Source organism: Taeniopygia guttata, chromosome 37 (genome assembly GCF_048771995.1).
Source record: "Taeniopygia guttata chromosome 37, bTaeGut7.mat, whole genome shotgun sequence".
Classification (NCBI taxonomy): domain Eukaryota; kingdom Metazoa; phylum Chordata; class Aves; order Passeriformes; family Estrildidae; genus Taeniopygia; species Taeniopygia guttata.
The window spans coordinates 712,171-730,403 of record NC_133062.1 but is presented as its reverse complement, the minus strand read 5'-3'; the positions used below and the strand labels follow the sequence as shown (position 1 = coordinate 730,403).

General features: G+C 55.9%; 2 protein-coding genes across 2 annotated transcripts; one reads left to right on the top strand and one right to left on the bottom strand.

Annotated features, from left to right (window-relative positions):
- Window positions 1-946: 946 nt before the first annotated feature.
- On the top strand, window positions 947-10,339 carry TFPT (TCF3 fusion partner). Its single transcript, XM_072921484.1, has 6 exons — window positions 947-1,012; window positions 4,250-4,554; window positions 6,461-6,531; window positions 7,199-7,268; window positions 8,899-9,135; window positions 10,193-10,339. Exons 2-6 carry the CDS (start codon window positions 4,252-4,254, stop codon window positions 10,271-10,273), a joined length of 762 nt encoding a protein of 253 aa, XP_072777585.1. The 5' UTR covers window positions 947-1,012; window positions 4,250-4,251; the 3' UTR covers window positions 10,274-10,339.
- A 1,475-nt stretch (window positions 10,340-11,814) lies between these two features.
- On the bottom strand, window positions 11,815-17,012 carry NDUFA3 (NADH:ubiquinone oxidoreductase subunit A3; the record flags this gene model as incomplete). Its single annotated transcript, NM_001245482.1, is given in 4 exon segments — window positions 11,815-12,036; window positions 15,707-15,784; window positions 15,871-15,945; window positions 16,988-17,012. Coding segments are annotated over 4 exon segments (255 nt in total). The 3' UTR covers window positions 11,815-11,944.
- Between the last annotated feature and the right edge of the window lie 1,221 nt (window positions 17,013-18,233).

The window sequence follows — 18,233 nt, the reverse complement described above, 5'->3', positions numbered from 1 at the left end:
TGGGATGAACTGGGAGTAACTGGAAATGGTCACTGGGATGAACTGGGAGTAACTGGAAATGGTCACTGGGATGAACTGGGATGGACTGGGAGCACTGGGAGGAACTGGGAGCACTGGGAACAGAGCAGAGACCCCTCCCAGTTAGAAACGGCCCCAAACTGGGATAAACTGGGAGCAGCCCCGAGGCCCCTCCCCCTCCCACCCCCAAAATCCCCAAATTCCCCCAAAATTTTCTCCAAATTCCCTCAAAAATCCCCCGATTTCCCCCAAATTTCCAAAATTTTCCTCAAATTCCCTCCAAATGCCCCAAATTTCCCAAAAATTTTCTCCAAATTCCCCAAATTTCCTCCAAATTCCCTCCAAATTTCCATAAATTTCCCACAAATTCCCCCAAATTTCCCCCAAATTTCCCCCAAATTTCCTCCAAATCCCCACAAATTTTACAAAATTCCCACAAATTTCCCACAAATTCCCCCAAAATTCCCCCAAATTCCTCAAATCCCCACAAATTTTACAAATTTCCCACAAATTCCCCCAAATTTCTCCAAATTCTCCCCAAATTCCCTCCAAATCTCCACAAATTTCCCCCAAACTCCCCCAAATTTCTCCAAATTCTCCCCAAATTTCCTCCAAATCTCCACAAATTTCCCACAAATTTCCCACAAATTCCCCCAAATTTCTCCAAATTTCCCCCAAATTTCCCCGAATTTTCCCCGAACTCCTCAGAATTCTCCAAGTTCCCCCAAATTTCTCCCAAATTCCCCCAAATTCCCCCAAATTTCTCCCAAATTTTGCCAAAATTCCCCCGAATTTTCGCTCCTTCACCTCCCGCCGCTCCCGTCGCAGCCGCTCTGACGTCACTGGCGGCGGGCCGGATCTGACGTCACTTTCCGCGCGCCGCCGCCGCTGTCTCAGTGACGTCATCGCCGCGCGCCGGGCCCGGTCCGTTCCTCCCCTCCCCCCCGCGGCGGGAGCGCCGCGCGCGGCCCCGCCACAGTGACGTCATCGGGCGGTGCGTGACGTCACGGGGCAACGGGGGGGACTGGGATGAACTGGGATGGACTGGGAGGGGTTAAAGGGGGACTGGGATGAACTGGGAGGGAACTGGGAGCAACTGGGAGGCACTGGGGGGGAACTGGGATGGACTGGGAATAGGGGAAGGGGATACTGGGGGGGACTGGGAGTGGGAATTGAGGGGACTGGGATGAACTGGGAGGGAACTGGGGGCACTGGGAGGGACTGGAAGAGACTGGGGCAGCACTGGGAGCGATCAGAGGAGAACTGGGGGTACTGGGAGCAACTGGGAGTGGGGACTGGGAGCACTGGGATGAACTGGGAGGGAATTGGGAGGGCACTGGGATGAACGGGGAGCGATCAGAGGGGAACTGGGATGGACTGGGAGGGAACTGGGGGCACTGGGAGGGACTGGGAGCAACTGGGAGTGAACTGAGGGGAACTGGGATGGGTTAAACGGGGACTGGGAGTAGGGACTGGGGGCACTGGGATGAACTGGGAGGGACTGGGATGAACTGGGAGCGATCAGAGGGGAACTGGGATGGACTGGGAGGGAACTGGGATGGACTGGGATGAACTGGGATGGAACTGGGAGCAACTGGGAGTGGGGACTGGGGGCACTGGGAGGGAACTGGGATGGACTGGGATGAACTGGGATCGATCAGAGGGGAACTGGGATGGACTGGGATCGATCAGAGTGGAACTGGGATGAACTGGGATGGACTGGGAGCAACTGGGAATGGGGACTGGGGGCACTGGGAGGGAATGGGATGAACTGGGAGCAACTGGGAGGGAACTGGGATGAACTGGGATGGACTGGGAGGGAACTGGGAGCGATCAGAGGTGAACTGGGATGAACTGGGAATAGGGGGAGGGGTACTGGGGGGGACGGGGAACGGGAATTGAGGGGACTGGGGGCACTGGGAGCAACTGGGAGGGAACTGGGATGGACTGGGAGCACTGGGAATGGGGACTGGGGGCACTGGGAGGGAACTGGGGTGAACTGGGATGAACTGGGAGCGATCAGAGGGGCACTGGGAGGGACTGGAAGAGACTGGGAGTGGGGACTGGGAGCACTGGGATGAACTGGGAGGGACTGGGAGTGATCAGAGGGGAACTGGGATGGACTGGAAGCAACTGGGAGCACTGGGAGCAACTGGGGGGGGAACTGGGAGTGATTAGAGGGGAACTGGGATGAACTGGGAGGGACTGGGAGGAACTGGGAGTGATTAGAGGGGAACTGGGATGAACTGGGAATAGGGGGAGGGGATACTGGGGGGACTGGGAGCGGGAATTGAGGGGACTGGGATGGACTGGGAGCACTGGAAGGGAACTGGGATGGGCTGGGAGCAACTGGGAATGGGGACTGGGAGCACTGGGATGAACTGGGAGGGACTGGGGGCACTGGGAGGGACTGGAAGAGACTGGGAAGGGGGGGGAGGGGGAACTGGGAGGAACTGGGAGCAATTGGGAGGGACTGGGGGGGCACTGGGAGGGGACTGGGATGAACTGGGATGGACTGGGAGCAACTGGGAATGGGCCCTGGGGGCACTGGGATGGACTTGGATGGAACTGGGATGGACTGGGAGCAACTGGGGGGGGAACTGGGAGCGATCAGAGGGGAACTGGGAGGGACTGGGAGGGACTGGGGGGGACTGGGAATAGCGGGAGGGGATGAACTGGGGGGAACTGGGAGCCGGAATTGAGGGGACTGGGATGGACTGGGAGCAACTGGGAGGGACTGTGAGTGATCAGAGGGAGACTGGGAGAAACTGGGAGCGACTGGGAGTGGAGGGAGGGGGAACTGGGATGGACTGGGAGGAACTGGGAGGGAACTGGGATGGGACTGGGAGTGGGAATTGAGGGGACTGGGATGGACTGGGATGAACTGGGATGGACTGGGATGGAACTGGGATGGACTGGGGGTGAATTTGGGACCCCCCCCATCACGGGGCAGATTTTGGGTGGATTTGGGGCAATTTGGGTGAATTTTGGGAAGTTTTGGGCAATTTTACAGCGGATTTTGGGGCGGTTTTTGAGTGAAGTTTGGGGTTAATTTTGGGTGATTTTTGGGTGATTTTTGAGTGAATTTTGGGTGATTTTTGGGTGATTTTAGGGTTAATTTTGGGTGATTTTTGGGTTAATTTTGGGTGATTTTTGGGTGATGTTTGGGGTTTATTTGGGGTGATTTTGGGTTAATTTTGGGTGATATTTCAAGGGATCTTTCGGTGATTTTTGGGTTAATTTTGTCTGATTTTTTTGCATTAATTTTGGGTGATATTTCAGTGCATTTGGGGGTTTATTTGGGGGGATTTTTGGGTGAATTTTGGGTGATATTTCAGTGGATTTTTGGGTTAATTTTGGGTGATATTTCAGCAGATTTTTGGGTGGATTTCATGTGATTTTAGGGTGATGTTTGGGGTTAATTTTGGCCGATTTTCGGGTGAATTTTGGGTGCTATTTCAGTGGATTTTTGAGTGAATTTTGGTCGATATTTCAGTGGATTTTTGGGTGAAGTTTGGGTGATACTTCAGTGGATTTTTGAGTGAATTTTGGTCGATATTTCAGTGGATTTTTGGGTGAATTTTGGGTGATTTTTGGGTGATGTTTGGGGTTAATTTTGGCTGATTTTTGGGTGAATTTCAGTTGCTATTTCAGCGGATTTTTGGGTGAATTTCGGGTGATTTCCGGGCGATGTTTGGGGCTAATTTTGGCTGATTTTTGGGTGAATTTTGGGTGATTTTCAGGTGATGTTTGGGGCTAATTTTGGCCGATTTTCGGGTGAATTTTGGGTGAATTTTAGGTGATATTTCAGCGGATTTTTGGGTGAATTTCGGGTGATTTTCGGGTGATGTTTGGGGTTAATTTTGGCCGATTTTCGGGTGAATTTTGGGTGCTATTTCAGTGGATTTTTGGGTGAATTTTGGTTGATATTTCAGTGGATTTTTGGGTGAATTCTGGGTGAAGTTTGGGGTTAATTTTGGCCGATTTTTGGGTGATGTTTGGGTGCTATTTCAGCGGATTTTTGGGTGAATTTTGGGTGATTTCCGGGCGATATTTGTGGCTAATTTCAGCCGATTTTCAGGTGAATTTTGGGTGAATTTTGGGTGAATTTCAGGTGATTTCCGGGCGATTTTTGGGGCTAATTTTGGCCGATTTTTGGATGAATTTTGGGTGATATTTTTGCGGATTTTTGGGTGAATTTCGGCCGATTTTCGGTGCCCTTTCCCCCCAGGCATGGCGGGCGTCTCCTTCGAGGAGTTCTCGGCGCCGCCGGGCGCGGAGCTGGCGCTGGAGCCGCTCTTCGGGGGGAACATTCTGGAAAGCGAAGGCGAGCCCGAGGCGGGGCCCGAGGGGGGCGGGGCAGCCCCGGCCCCGCCCCTCCCCCCCACGCCCCGCCCCCTCCGCGGGGGGCGTGGCCAGGAGCGGGGGGGGGAGGGGCCGGGGGGGGAGGGGCAGGGGGGCGAGGACTCCCCGGAGCTGCGGCGGCGGCGGATGAAGCTGCAGGCGCTGGGGCGGCGCTGCCGCGAGATACGACAGGTGAGGGCGGGGCCGGGACACGCCCACCAAAATGGCGGGGGGGTGGGGAAAGTGGTGGCCACGCCCACAAAATGGCGGAGGCCACATGCACGACATGGCGGCCACACATACAAAATGGCGGCCATATGCACAAAATGGCGGTCTCACCCACAAAATGGTGGCCACACCCACAAAATGGCGGACACACAACATGGCGGCCACACCCACAAAATGGCGGACACACAACATGGCGGTCACGCTCACAAGGTGGTGGCCACGCCCACAAAATGGCGGAGGTGCTCACATGATTGTAGCCACGCCCACAAAATGGCGGAGGTGCTCACATGATTGAAGCCACGCCCACAAAATGGCGGTCACACAACATGGTGGCCACACGCATATGGTGGTGGCCACGCCCACAAAATGGCGGACACACAACATGGCGGCCACACGCTCAAAATGGCGGCCAGACCCACAAAATGGCGGAGGCGCACACAACATGGCGGTCACGCTCACAAGGTGGTGGCCCCGCCCACAAAATGGCGGGGGGCGGGCAAAGTGGTGGCCACGCCCACAAAATGGCGGAGGCCACACGCACTACATGGCGGCCATATGCACAAAATGGCGGAGGCCACATGCACAAAATGGCGGCCACGCCAACAAAATGGCGGGCACACATGGCAGCCACACCCACAAAATGGCGGACACACAACATGGTGGCCATGCCCACAAAATGGCGGCGGCCATATGCACAATATGGCGGCCACACCCACAAAATGGCGGCCACACAAAATGGCGCCTATATGCACAAAGTGGTGGCCACGCCCACAAAATGGCGGAAATGCTCACATGATTGCAGCCACGCCCACAAAATGGCAGCCACACAACATGGCGGCCACACCCACAAAATGGCGGACACACAAAATGGCGGTCACATGCACAAGGTGGTGGCCACACCCACAAAATGGCGGACACACAACATGGCGGCCACACGCACAAAATGGCGGAGGCGCTAACATGATTGCGGCTACGCCCACAAAATGGCGGAGGCCACATGCACAAAATGGCGGCCACACGCACAAGATGGCGGAGGCGCTTACAGGATTGTGGCCACGCCCACAAAATGGCGGAGGCGCTCACATTATTTTAGCCACGCCCACAACATGGCGGCCACACAACATGGCGGTCACGCTCACAAGGTGGTGGCCAAACACACAAAATGGCGGAGGCACCCACAGGATTGCAGCCACGCCCACAAAATGGCGGAGGCCACATGCACAACATGGCGGCCATATGCACAAAATGGCAGCCACATGCACAATATGGCAGTCACTTGCACAAAATGGCGGCCGCACGCACAAAATGGCGGAGGCGCCCACAGGATTGTAGCCACGCCCACAAAATGGCGGAGGCGCTCACATGATTGCAGCCACGCCCACAAAATGGCAGACACAACAACATGGCGGCCACACACACAAAATGGCGGAGGTGCTCACATGATTGTAGCCACGCCCACAAAATGGTGGGCACACAACATGGCGGCCACACGCACAAAATGGCGGAGGCGCTCACGTGATTGCAGCCACACCCACAAAATGGTGGGCACACAACATGGCGGCCACACACACAAAATGGTGGTCACGCTCACAAGGTGGTGGCCACGCCCACAAAATGGCGGAGGCGCTCACTGGATTGTGGCCACGCCCACAAAATGGCGGGCACACAACATGGCGGCCACACGCACAAAATGGCGGTCACGCCCACAAGGCGGTGGCCACGCCCACAAAATTATAGACACGGCCCTTTCAGAGAGGCCCCGCCCATTTCTACTTAAACCCCGCCCCATTTCCCTTTAGGCCCCGCCCAATTTCCCTTTAGCCCCGCCCCTTTCCCTCAGGCCCCGCCCACTTTGGCCCCTCCCCCGCAGGTGAATGCGCGGGCGCTGCAGCGGCTGCGACAGGTGCAGCGGGAGACGCGACGGATGCGGCTGGAGCGCAGGTGAGGCAGAAAATACACCTGGGCCACGCCCACCATGGGCCACGCCCACCATGGGCCACGCCCTCACCTGGGGAATAAAACACACCTGGGCCACGCCCTCACCTGGGGGATGAACACACCTGGGCCACGCCCACACCTGGGGAGGAAACACACCTGGGCCATGCCCTCACCTTGGCCACGCCCTCACCTGGGGAATAAAACACACCTGGGCCACGCCCTCACCTGGGGGGAGGAACACACCTGGGCCACGCCCTCACCTGGGGGATAAACACACCTGGGCCACGCCCACACCTGGGGCGATAAACTCACCTGGGCTACGCCCTCACCTGGGCCACGCCCTCACCTGGGGGGGAAACACACCTGGGACACGCCCTCACCTGGGCCACGCCCACATCTGGGGAATAAAACACACCTGGGACACGCCCTCACCTGGGGATTAAAACACACCTGGGACACGCCCTCCCCTGGGCCACGCCCACACCTGGGGAGTAAACACACCTGGGGGGAAACACACCTGGGACACGCCCTCACCTGGGCTACACCCTTACCTGGGGAGGAAATTCACCTGGGCCACGCCCTCACCTGGGCCACGCCCTCACCTGGGGAATAAACCACACCTGGGCCACGCCCACCTCACCTGGCCCCGCCCCCCGGCCCCGCCCCGCAGGTTCCTGATGCAGGTGTTGGACGCTCACGGGGATCGGTACCGGCAGGGACAGCTGACCCTGCTGCTGCAGGTGGGAGCCCAAAAACCACCCAAAATATACCCCAAAAATCACCCAAATCACCCCAAAAATCACCTAAAAATAACACCAAAAATCCCCTAAAAATAACCCCAAAAATCCCCTAAAAATAACCCCAAAGCACCCAAAAAATAGCCCGAAATTACCAAAAAAATAACCCCAAAAATCCCCTTAAAAATAACCCCACATCACCCCAAAAATAATCCAAAATCACCTCAAAAATAACCACAAATCACCCAAAAAATAACCCAAAAAATCACCCAAAACATAACCCCAAAAATCCCCTAAAAATAACCTCAAAAATCACCTAAAAACAACCCCAAATCACCCAGAAAATAACCCCAAAAATCCCCTAAAAATAACCCCAAAAATATCCCCAAAAATCCCCTAAAAATAACCCCAAAGCACCCCAAAATCAAAATCTCCCCAAATTCCCCCAGGACCCCCAAACACCCCCTGACACCCCAAACTCCCCCCCCCCGACCCCCAAATTTCTCCCACAGGACCCCCCAAATTCCCCCCAAACCCTCCCCAGGACCCCCCAAACCTCCACTGACCCCCCAAATTTCCCCCCAGGAACTCCCAAAACCCCCCAAAACCCCCAAAATCCCCCAAAATCCCTCCCCAGGACCCCCCAAGCCCCCCCTGACCCCCCAAACTCCCCCTTACCCCCCAAATTTCACCCCCCAGGACCCCCAATTTCCTCCTGACCCCCCAAATTTTCCCCTTTGACCCCCCAAATTCCCCCCCCAGGACCCCCAAATTCCCCCCCAGGATCCCCCAAACCCACCCTGACCCCCCCCAAACCCCCTCAGAACCCCCAAATTCTCCCCCGGGACCCCCCAAATTCTCCCCCAGGACCCCCAAATTTCCCCCCCAGGACCCCCCAAACCCCCCAGGACCCCCAAACCCACCCTGACCCCCCCAGGACCCCCAAACCCACCCTGACCCCCCCAGGACCCCCAAATTCCCGCCCCTGACCCCCCAAATTCCCCCCCAAATTTACCCCCCAGAACCCCAAAAACCCCCCAAGGACCCCCCAAACCCCCCCTGACCCCCAAATCTCTCCCCAGAACCCCAAATGCCCCCCCGACCCCCAAATTTCCCCCCCAGGACCCCCCAAACCCCCCCAAATCTCCCCCAAGCCCCCCCAGGACCCCAAAATTTCCCCCAATTTTCCCCCCTGATCCCCCAAATTTCCCCCCAGGACCCCCCAAACCCCCCCAGGACCCCCCAAACCCCCCCTGACCCCCCAAATTTTCACTCTGGGACCCCCAAAACCCCTTCCCAGGACCCTCAAATTTCCCCCCCGGGACCCCCAAACCCCCCCCTGACCCCCCAAATTCCCCTCCAGGACCCCCCAATTCCCCCCCCAAATTCCCACCCTGACCCCCAAACCCCCCCAGGACCCCCAAATTCTCCCCCAGGACCCCAAAATTCCCCCCAAACCCCCCCAGGACCCCCAAAACCCCCCTGACCCGTCCCCAGGACCCTCCAAACCCCACTCAGGACCCCCCAAATTCTCCCCCGGGACCCTCCAAATTCCCCCCAGGACCCCCAAAATCCCCCAAATCCCCCCCAGGACCCCCCAAATTCCCCCCTGACCCCCCAAATCTCCCCCCAGGACGAGGGGGGTCCCTCAGGGGGGGTCACAGCCGCCCCTCCCCCCCCCGGGAACGCCGAGAACGAACCCCCCGGGGGGGGCCCCCCCGCCCCTCCCCCCGCGCCCCCCAAAACCCCCCCGGAGCCCCCCGGGCCCAAACGGCGCCGCCGAGACCCCCGGGGGGGGCGCAGGGGGGGACCCCAAAACCCCCCCAGACCCCAAAGGGCCCCACAGAACCCCCCCGGGGGGGGCACCCAGGTAAGGGGGGGGGTTTGGGGGGTTTTGGGGGGTCCCAGGGGGCGATTTGGGGGGTTTGGGGGGTTTTGGGGGGATTTGGGGGGGATTTGAGGGGGATTTGGGGGGGATTTGAGGGGGATTTGGGGTAATTTTGGGGGGATTTGGGGGGTCCCGGGGGGGGTTTGGGGGATCCCGGGGGTGGGTTTTGGGGGATTTGGGGGGATTTTGGGGGGGATTTGGGGGGATTTTTTGGGATTTGGGGGGATTTTGGGGGGTTTGGGGGGTCTCAAGGGTCGGTTTTGGGGATTTTGGAGGTCCCAAGGGTCACTCTGGGGTGGTGGGAAGGGATTTTGGGGAGATTTGGGGTGATTTAGGGGGGATTTGGGAGTCCCGGGGGTCGGTTTTAAGGGGTTAGGGGGGATTTGGGGGTCCCAAGGGTCGGTTTGGGGGGATTTTGGGGGGATTTGGGGGACTTTGGGGGTCCCAGGGGTCGCTTTGGGGGGATTTGGGGGTCCCAAGGCTCGGTTTTGGGGGGATTTGGGGGTTTTGGGGTCCCAAGGGTCGGTTTTGGGAATCCCAGGGGTCGGTTTTGGGGGGATTTGGGGGTCCCTTTTGGGCTATTTCGGGGTTCCTTATGGGATATTTTGGGGTCACTTTTGGGATATTTGGGGGTCCCTTTTGGGGTTCAGGGATATTTTGGGGTCCCTTTTGGGATATTTTGGGTCCCTTTTGGGGTATTTTGGGGTTCAGGGGGGTTTTGGGGTCCCTTTTGGGATATTTTGGGGTCACTTTTGGGATATTTGGGGGTCCCTTTTGGGGTTCAGGGATATTTTGGGGTCCATTTTGGGCTATTTTGGGGTTCAGGGAGGTTTTGGGGTCCCTTTTGGGCTATTTTGGGTCCCTTTTGGGGTATTTTGGGGTTCAGGGGGGGTTTTGGGGTCCCTTTTGGGATATTTTGGGGTCACTTTTGGGATATTTTGGGTCCCTTTTGGGATATTTGGGGTCCCTGTTGGGCTATTTTGGGGTTCAGGGATATTTTGGGGTCCCTTTGGGGTCTGACCCCTCCCCCTCTCCCCAGCTCGGCCCCTCCCCCCCCTGGGGCCCCCCGAGCCCCCCCGAGAGGCCCCCGAGGGTCCCCAAATTCTCCGACTTCGACTGAGACCCGCGGGGGGACCCCAAAGTCCCCCCAAAAAACCCCAAAAAACCCAAAAAAACTCAAATTTCTCAATAAAGAAAAACTCCAACACCGAAAATTTCCTTTCGATTTTGTATTTTTGGGGTTCCAGAGCTGAAAATCCCAAATTCCCCTCAAAAAACACCAAATCCCAAAATCCCCTCCCAAAAATTCCAAAATCCCCTCCCAAAGATCTCAAAATCCCCCTCAAAGACCCCAAAATTCCCACAAGAATCCAAAAATCCCCTCCCAAATCCCCCCAAAATCCGCGTCCAAAAATCCCAAATCCCCCCCAAAAATACCAAACCCCAAAATCCCCCCCAAAGACCCCAAAATCCACCCAAAAATCCCCTCCTAAATCCCCCAAAATCCATATCCAAAAATATCCCCCAAAAACCCTACAAATCCCCCAAAATCCTCCCAAAATTCCCCCAAAAACCCCAAAATCCTCCCAAAATCCCCAAATTTCTCAATAAACAAAAATCCCCCCAAAAACCCCAAAAATCCCCCTAAAAAAAACCAAAAATCCCCCCAAAACACCCAAATTTCTCAGTTAAAAAAAAAATCCTCCCAAAAACCTCAAAATCCTCCTAAAAATCCCCCCAAAAGAATCCCAAAATCGCCCCCAAAACACCCAAAAACCCCAAAATCCCCCCCAAAAAATACCAAAATCCCCAAAAATCCCCCAAAATCCCCCCAAAAAACCCCAAAATCCCCCGAATTTCTCAATAAAAAAAACCCCCAAAACCGCCACAAAACCCTCCCAAAAATCCCAAAATCCCCCAAAATCCCCCCAAAAAACCCCAAAATCCCCCCAAAAAATCCCCAAAATCCCCAAATCCCCCAAAATCCCCCCAAATTTCTCAATAAACAACAAAAAACCCCCCCAAACCACCACAAAATCCTCCCAAAAATCCCAAAATCCCCCCCAAAAAATCCCAAAATCGCCCTCAAATCACCCAAAAACCCCAAAATGCCCCAGAAATCCCAAAATCCCCCCAAAATCCCCCCCAAATTTCTCAATAAACAATAAAAATCCCCCCGAAACCGCCACAAAATCCTCCCAAAAAACCCCAAAATCCCCCCAAAAAAACCCCAAAGATCCCCAAAAATCGCCCCCAAATAACCCCAAAATCCCCCCAAAATCTCCCTAAAATTCCCCCAAAATTTCTCAATAAACAAAAATCTCCCCAAAACCACCACAAAATCCTCCCAAAAACCCCAAAATCCCCCCCAAAAACCACAAAATCACCCCAAAATCGCCCCCAAATCACCCAAATCCCCCAAAATCCCCTAAAATCCCCCAAATCTCCCAAAAACCCCCAAATCCCCTAAAAATCCCCCAAAATCTCCCAAATTCCCCCCAAACTTCTCAATAAACAATAAAAACTCCCCCAAAGCTGCCACAAAATCCCCCCCAAAAAACACCCAAATCTCCCAAATTCCCCCCAAATCACCCAAGAATCCCCCAAAATCTCCCCAAAATTTCTCAATAAACAACAAAACCCCCAAAAATCACCACAAACTCCTCATTTCGTTTCTGTATTTTTGGGGTTCCGCCTTCGGGACCCCCCAAAATCCCCCTCAGGGGTGGGGGGGGGGTTCCCCAAATTGGGGGTCGGATTTTTGGGGTGAATTTGGGGGATTTTGGGTCGCTCAGAGCTGCCGCAGCCAGGCCAGGCCGGGGCCCTGGGGGGCACAGGGGTGCGGGGGCACCTCGGGGTGGCGGCCGTCGTCCCGCACGGGAACTGGGGAAATTTGGGGGGTCAGGGGGTCCCCGAAATCGGGGGCACCCCAAAAACCCCAAATTTGGGATCGGGGTGGGCGATTTTGGGGGGTTTGGGGCATTTTGGGGGGGATTTGGGGAAGTTTTGGGGCATTTCAGGGGGGAATTTGGGGGATTTTTGGGGTCCTAAAGGGGAGAAATTGGGGGGATTTTTGGGGGGAAATTTGGGGGGTCAGGGGGTCCCCAAAATCGGGGGGACCCCAAAAACCCCAAATTTGGGATCGGGGGAGGGGGATTTTGGGGGGTTTGGGGCGTTTTTGGGGGAGATTTGGGGGGATTTGAGGGATTTTTGGGGGGGATTTGGGGGTCACAAAGGGGAGAAATTGGGGGTATTTTGGGGAGGAAATTTGGGGGGTCAGGGGGTCCCCAAAATCGGGGGAACCCCAAAAACCCCAAATTTGGGATCGGGGGAGGGAAATTTGGGGGGTTTTGGGACATTTCGGGTGGGATTTGGGGGAGTTTTGGGGGGATTTAGGGGATTTTTGGGGACAAAAGGGGGAGAAATTGGAGGAATTTTGGATGTTTTGGGGGGGATTTGGGGGGTCAGGGGGTCCCCAAAATCGGGGGGACCCCAAAAACCCCAAATTTGGGATCGGGGGGGGGAATTTTGGGGGGTTTGGGGGGGTTTTGGGACATTTTGCGGGGATTTGGGGGGATTTTTGGGGGGGATTTGGGGGGAATTTGGGGTCCCAAAGGGGACAAATTTGGGGTTTTGGGGGGAAATTTGGGGGGTCAGGGGGTCCCCGAAATCGGGGGGACCCCAAAAACCCCAAATTTGGGATCAGGGAGGGGAATTTTGGGGGGTTTGGGGCAGTTTTGGGACATTTCGGGCAAGTTTTGGGGGGGATTTAGGGGATTTTTGGGGACAAAAGGGGGAGAAATTGGGGGGATTTTGGGGGGTTTGGGGGAGATTTGGGGGGTCAGGGGGTCCCCAAAACCGGGGGGACCCCAAAAACCCCAAATTTGGGATCGGGGGGGGATTTTGGGGGATTTGGGGGAGTTTTGGGACATTTCGGGGGGGATTTGGGGGATTTTTTGGGGTCACCCGGGGAGAAATTGGGGGAATTTGGGGGGAAATTTGGGGGTCAGGGGGTCCCCGAAATCGGGGGGACCCCAAAAACCCCAAATTTGGGATCGGGGGGGGATTTTGGGGGGTTTGGGGGAGTTTTGGGGCATTTCGGGGGGATTTGGGGGAGTTTTGAGGGATTTTTGGGGGGGATTTGGGGGTCCCAAAAGGGACAAATTTGGGGGGTTTGGGGGGGAAATTTGGGGGGTCAGGGGGTCCCCAAAAACGGGGGGACCCCAAAAACCCCAAATTTGGGATCGGGGGGGGGAAGTTTGGGGGGTTTGGGGACATTTTGGGGCAGTTTTGGGGCATTTCAGGGGGGATTTGGGGGATTTTTTGGGGTCACATGGGGAGAAATTGGGGGGATTTTTGGGGGGTTTGGGGGAAATTTGGGGGGTCAGGGTGTCCCCGAAATCGAGGAGACCCCAAAAACCCCAAATTTGGGATCCTGGGGGGGAGAATTTTGGGGGGTTTTGGGGGGGATTTGGGGCATTTTGGGGGGAATTTGGGATATTTTGGGGGGGATTTGGGGGTGAAACTGGGGGGATTTTCAGGGCTTTGGGGGAAATTTGGGGGGTCAGGGGGTCCCCAAAATCGGGAGGACCCCAAAAACCCCAAATTTGGGATCCTGGGGGGGATTTTGGGGGTTTTGGGGTCGTTTTGGGGACATTTAGGGGGGATTTGGGGGATTTTTTGGGGTCACACGGGGAGAAATTGGGGGTATTTTGGGGGGGAAATTTGGGGGTCAGGGGGTCCCCAAAATCGGGGGGACCCCAAAAACCCCAAATTTGGGATCAAGGGGGGAATTTTGGGGGGATTTGGGACATTTTAGGGCAGTTTTGGGGCATTTCAGGGGGGATTTGGGGGATTTTTTGGGGTCACCCGGGGAGAAATTGGGGGGATTTGGGGGGGAAATTTGGGGGTCAGGGGGTCCCCAAAAACGGGGGGACCCCAAAAACCCCAAATTTGGGATCAGATCGGGGGAGGGGGATTTTGGGGGATTTGGGGGAGTTTTGGGGCCTTTCAGGGGGGTTTTGAGGGAGTTTTTGAGGTCCCAAAGGGGAGAATTTGGGGGGATTTTTGATGTTTGGGGGGGAATTTGGGGGGTCAGGGGGTCCCCAAAATGGGGGGACCCCAAAAACCCCAAATTTGGGATCGGGGGGGGGAATTTTGGGGGTTTTAGGGGAGTTTTGGGACATTTTGGGGGGGATTTGGGGGTCTCAAAGGGGAGAAATTTGGGGTCCCAAGGGGGAGAAATTGGGGATATTTTCAGGGCTTTGGGGGAGATTTGGGGGGTCAGGGGGTCCCCGAAATCGGGGGGACCCCAACAACCCCAAATTTGGGATGGGGGGGGGAATTTTGGGGGGTTTGGGGGGAATTTGGGGGTCACAGAAACTCCAAATTTGGGATAAGGGGGGCGATTTCAGGGAGTTTGGGTGATGCAAAGGGGACAAATTTGGGGTTTTGGGGGAGATTTGGGGGGTCAGGGGGTCCCCGAAATCGGGGGGACCCCAAAAACCCCAAATTTGGGATCGGGGGGGGGCAGATTTTGGGGGGTTTGGGGTATTTTCAGGGATATTTTGAGCTATTTTGGGGCTATTTTGGGGCTGTTTTGGGGCTGTTTCAGGGATATTTTGGGCAGATTTTGGGGTGTTTTAGGGATATTTTGAGGCTGATTTTGGGCTGATTTTGGGGTTGTTTTTAGGGTGTTTTAGGGATATTTTGGGCAGATTTTGGGGCTGATTTTGAGGTGTTTCGGGGATATTTTGGGGCTGTTTTTGGGCTGATTTTGGGGCTGGTTTTAGGGTGTTTCAGGGATATTTTGGGGCTGATTTTGGGGATATTTTGGGGCTGTTTTTAGGGATATTTTGGGCAGATTTTGGGCTGATTTTGGGACTGTTTTTAGGGTGTTTCACGGATATTTTGGTGGCTGATTTAGGGCTATTTTGGGCAGATTTTGGGGATATTTTGGGGCTGTTTTTAGGGATATTTTGAGGCTGATTTTGGGGCTGTTTTGGGACTGTTTTTAGGGATATTTTGGTCAGATTTTGGGGCATTTTAGGGCAGATTTTGGGGCTGATTTTGGGGTGTTTCAGGGATATTTTGGGGCTGATTTTGGGGATATTTTGGGTCTGTTCTTAGGGCTATTTTGGGGCTGATTTTGGGGCTGTTTTTAGGGCTATTTTGGGCAGATTTTGGGGCTGATTTTAGGGATATTTTGGGCAGATTTTGGGGCTGTTTTTAGGGGTATTTTGAGGCTGATTTCGGGGTGTTTTGGGGCTGTTTTGGGGGTGTTTTTAGGGGTATCTTGGGCAGCTTTTAGGGTGTTTTAGGGATACTTTGAGTCTGTTTTTAGGGATATTTTGGGCTATTTTTAGGGATATTTTGGGGCTGTTTTGGGGCAGATTTTGGGGCTGTTTTTAGGGTGTTTCAGGGATATTTTGGGGCAGATTTTGGGGCTGTTTTTAGGGCTATTTTGGGCAGATTTTGGGGATAATTTGGGTCTGTTTCAGGGCTATTTTGGGCAGATTTTGGGGATATTTTGGGGCACTCTAGGGCTCCATACCGGGGTAGGTGTAGGGCGTGGCCTGGTTGATCATTCCCGAGTATTTGGTGAAGGGGCTCAGCAGCGGCGACACCAACGCTGGGGGAGGGGCAGGGGGGGTCAGGGGGACCCCAAAAATCCCCCAAAACCCCCCAAAAATCCCCCAAAACCCCCCCGGGGCTCACCCAGGGCGGCGATGCCGAAGCTGGCGGCGATCACCGGCTCCTTGGCCCACAGCGAGCGCAGCGCGGCGGCCAGGCCTGGGAGGGACCAGAGTGATCAAAAACGGCAAAAACAGCCCAAAATAACAGCCTAAAATAGCCAAAAATAGCCCCAAAATAACAGCCCAAATAACAGCCTAAAATAACAGCCTAAAATACCCAAAAACAGCCCCAAAACAGCCCAAAATAACAGCCTAAAATAGCCCAAAAATAGACCCAAAACAGCCCAAACAGCCCCAAAATACCCCAAACAGCCCAGAAATACCTCAAAACGGACCAGAAATACCTCAAAATGGCCCCAAAATACCCAAAAAAAGCCAAAACCAGCCCAAAGTAGCCCAGAAATACCAAAAAATACCCCAAACAGCCCCAAAATACCCAAAATGCCCCAAACAGCCCGGAAATACCCCAAAACTACCTCAAAATAGCCCAAATCCCCTCAGGACCCCCCAAATTCCCCCCAAATCCCCTCAGGACCCCCCAAATTCCCCCAAATCCCCTCAGGACCCCCCAAATTTCCCCAAAATCCCCTCAGGACCCCCCAAATTCCCCCAAATCCCCTCAGGACCCCCCAAATCCTCTCCAGACCCCCCCAAATTTCCCCAAATCCCCCCAAATTCCCCCCAAATCCTATCCATACCCCCTGAATTTCCCCAAATTCCCCCAAATCCCACCAGGACCCCCCAAATTCCCCCCAGATCCTCTCCAGACACCCCAAATCTCCCCAAATTCCCCCAAATTCTGCCCGAATTTCCCCAGATTCCCCCCAAATTCCCCCAAATCCTCTCCAGACACCCCAAATTTCCCCAAATTCCCCCAAATTCCCCCAAAATCCCCTCAGGACCCCCCAAATTCCCCCCAAATCCTCTCCAGACACCCCAAATTTCCCCAAATTCCCCCAAATTCTGCCCGAATTTCCCCAAATTCCCCCCAAATTCCCCCAAATCCCCTCAGGACCCCCCAAATTCCCCCCAGATCCTCTCCAGGTCCCCCAAATCCCCTCAGGATCCCCCAAATTCCCCCAAATCCGACCAGGACCCCCCAATTTCCCCAAATCCCCCAAATTCCGCCCCCCACTCACGTCCCGCCATCCCCTCCCCCCTCTCAAGGGCGTCCGCGCGCTGATGACGTCACGCGTCGGGAGAAAAGGGGCGGAGCTCCTCTCGGTGACGTCACCGCGCAGGGGGCGGGGCCTGGGCGGGAAGCGAAAGGGAAAGTGGGGGAGGGGCGGCGGCAGCGCGAGGTAAGGGGGGGGGGAGGGGAGGGACCCCCAAATTTGGGGGGGGGGGTCCCAAGGGTGGGGGGAGGGCGAGGGGGCGGATTTGGGGATTTTTTGGGATTTTTTGGGGGGTTTTGGGGTGGGGGAGGGGAAGGCGAAGGTCCCAAATCCAAACGGGGGGGGGGAAAAAACCCCAAATTTGGGGAGGGGGTCCCTAAATTAAGGTGGGGGGAGGGGAGGAATTGGGAATTTGGGGGAGGGGGAGGGAAATTGGGGAGGGTCCGATCCTTTTGGGGGGGGGGGTGTAAATATGGGGGTGGGAGAGGGGAAACTGCGCCACCGCCCCCCCCACCCCAAATTCTGGGGGGGGGTCCCCCAAATCTGAGCCCGTCCCCCCCCCCCAAAGACCCCCAGGGACCCCCAGAGACCCCCAAAGACCCCCAAGGACCACCAAGGACCCCCCCCGGCCATGGGGACCCTGCGCTGGCTGGAGGGGGAGGGGCTGGACACGCTGGACCTGCTGGTGCCGGACTGGGAAAGGCCAGGTGGGAACTGGGGGGACTGGGGAGGGGTCTCGGGGGGATTTGGGGGGGATTTGGGGGGTCTGGGGGTGTTCTCGGGGGGTTTTGAGGAGGTCTGGGGGGATTTGGAGGGTCTGGGGTGATTTTTGGGGGTTTGGGGGAAGTTTTGGGGGGTCTGGGGGTGGTTTAAGGGGGTCTGGGGGTGAGTTTGGGGGCGTCTGGGGGGGATTTGAGGGGGTCTGGCGGTGGTTTAGGGTGTCTGGGAGTGGTTTGAGGGGGTCTGAGAGGGTCTGGGGGTGGTCTCGGGGGTCTGTGGGATATTTTAGGGGGTCTGGGGGTGTTCTTGGGGGTCTCTGAGGGTGTTTTGGGAGGTCTGGGGGTGGTCTCAGGGGGTCTGGGGTGATTTGGGGGGGTCTGGGGGTGGTTTGCGGGGATCTGGGGGTGGTCTCAGAGGATCTGGGGGGGTCTGAGAGGGTCTGGGGGTGGTTTTGGGAGGTCTGGGGGTGGTTTGGGGGGATCTGGGGGTGGTTTTGGAGGGTCTGGGGGCATTTGAGGGTGGTCTGGGGGGCTTTGGAGGTGGTTGGGGT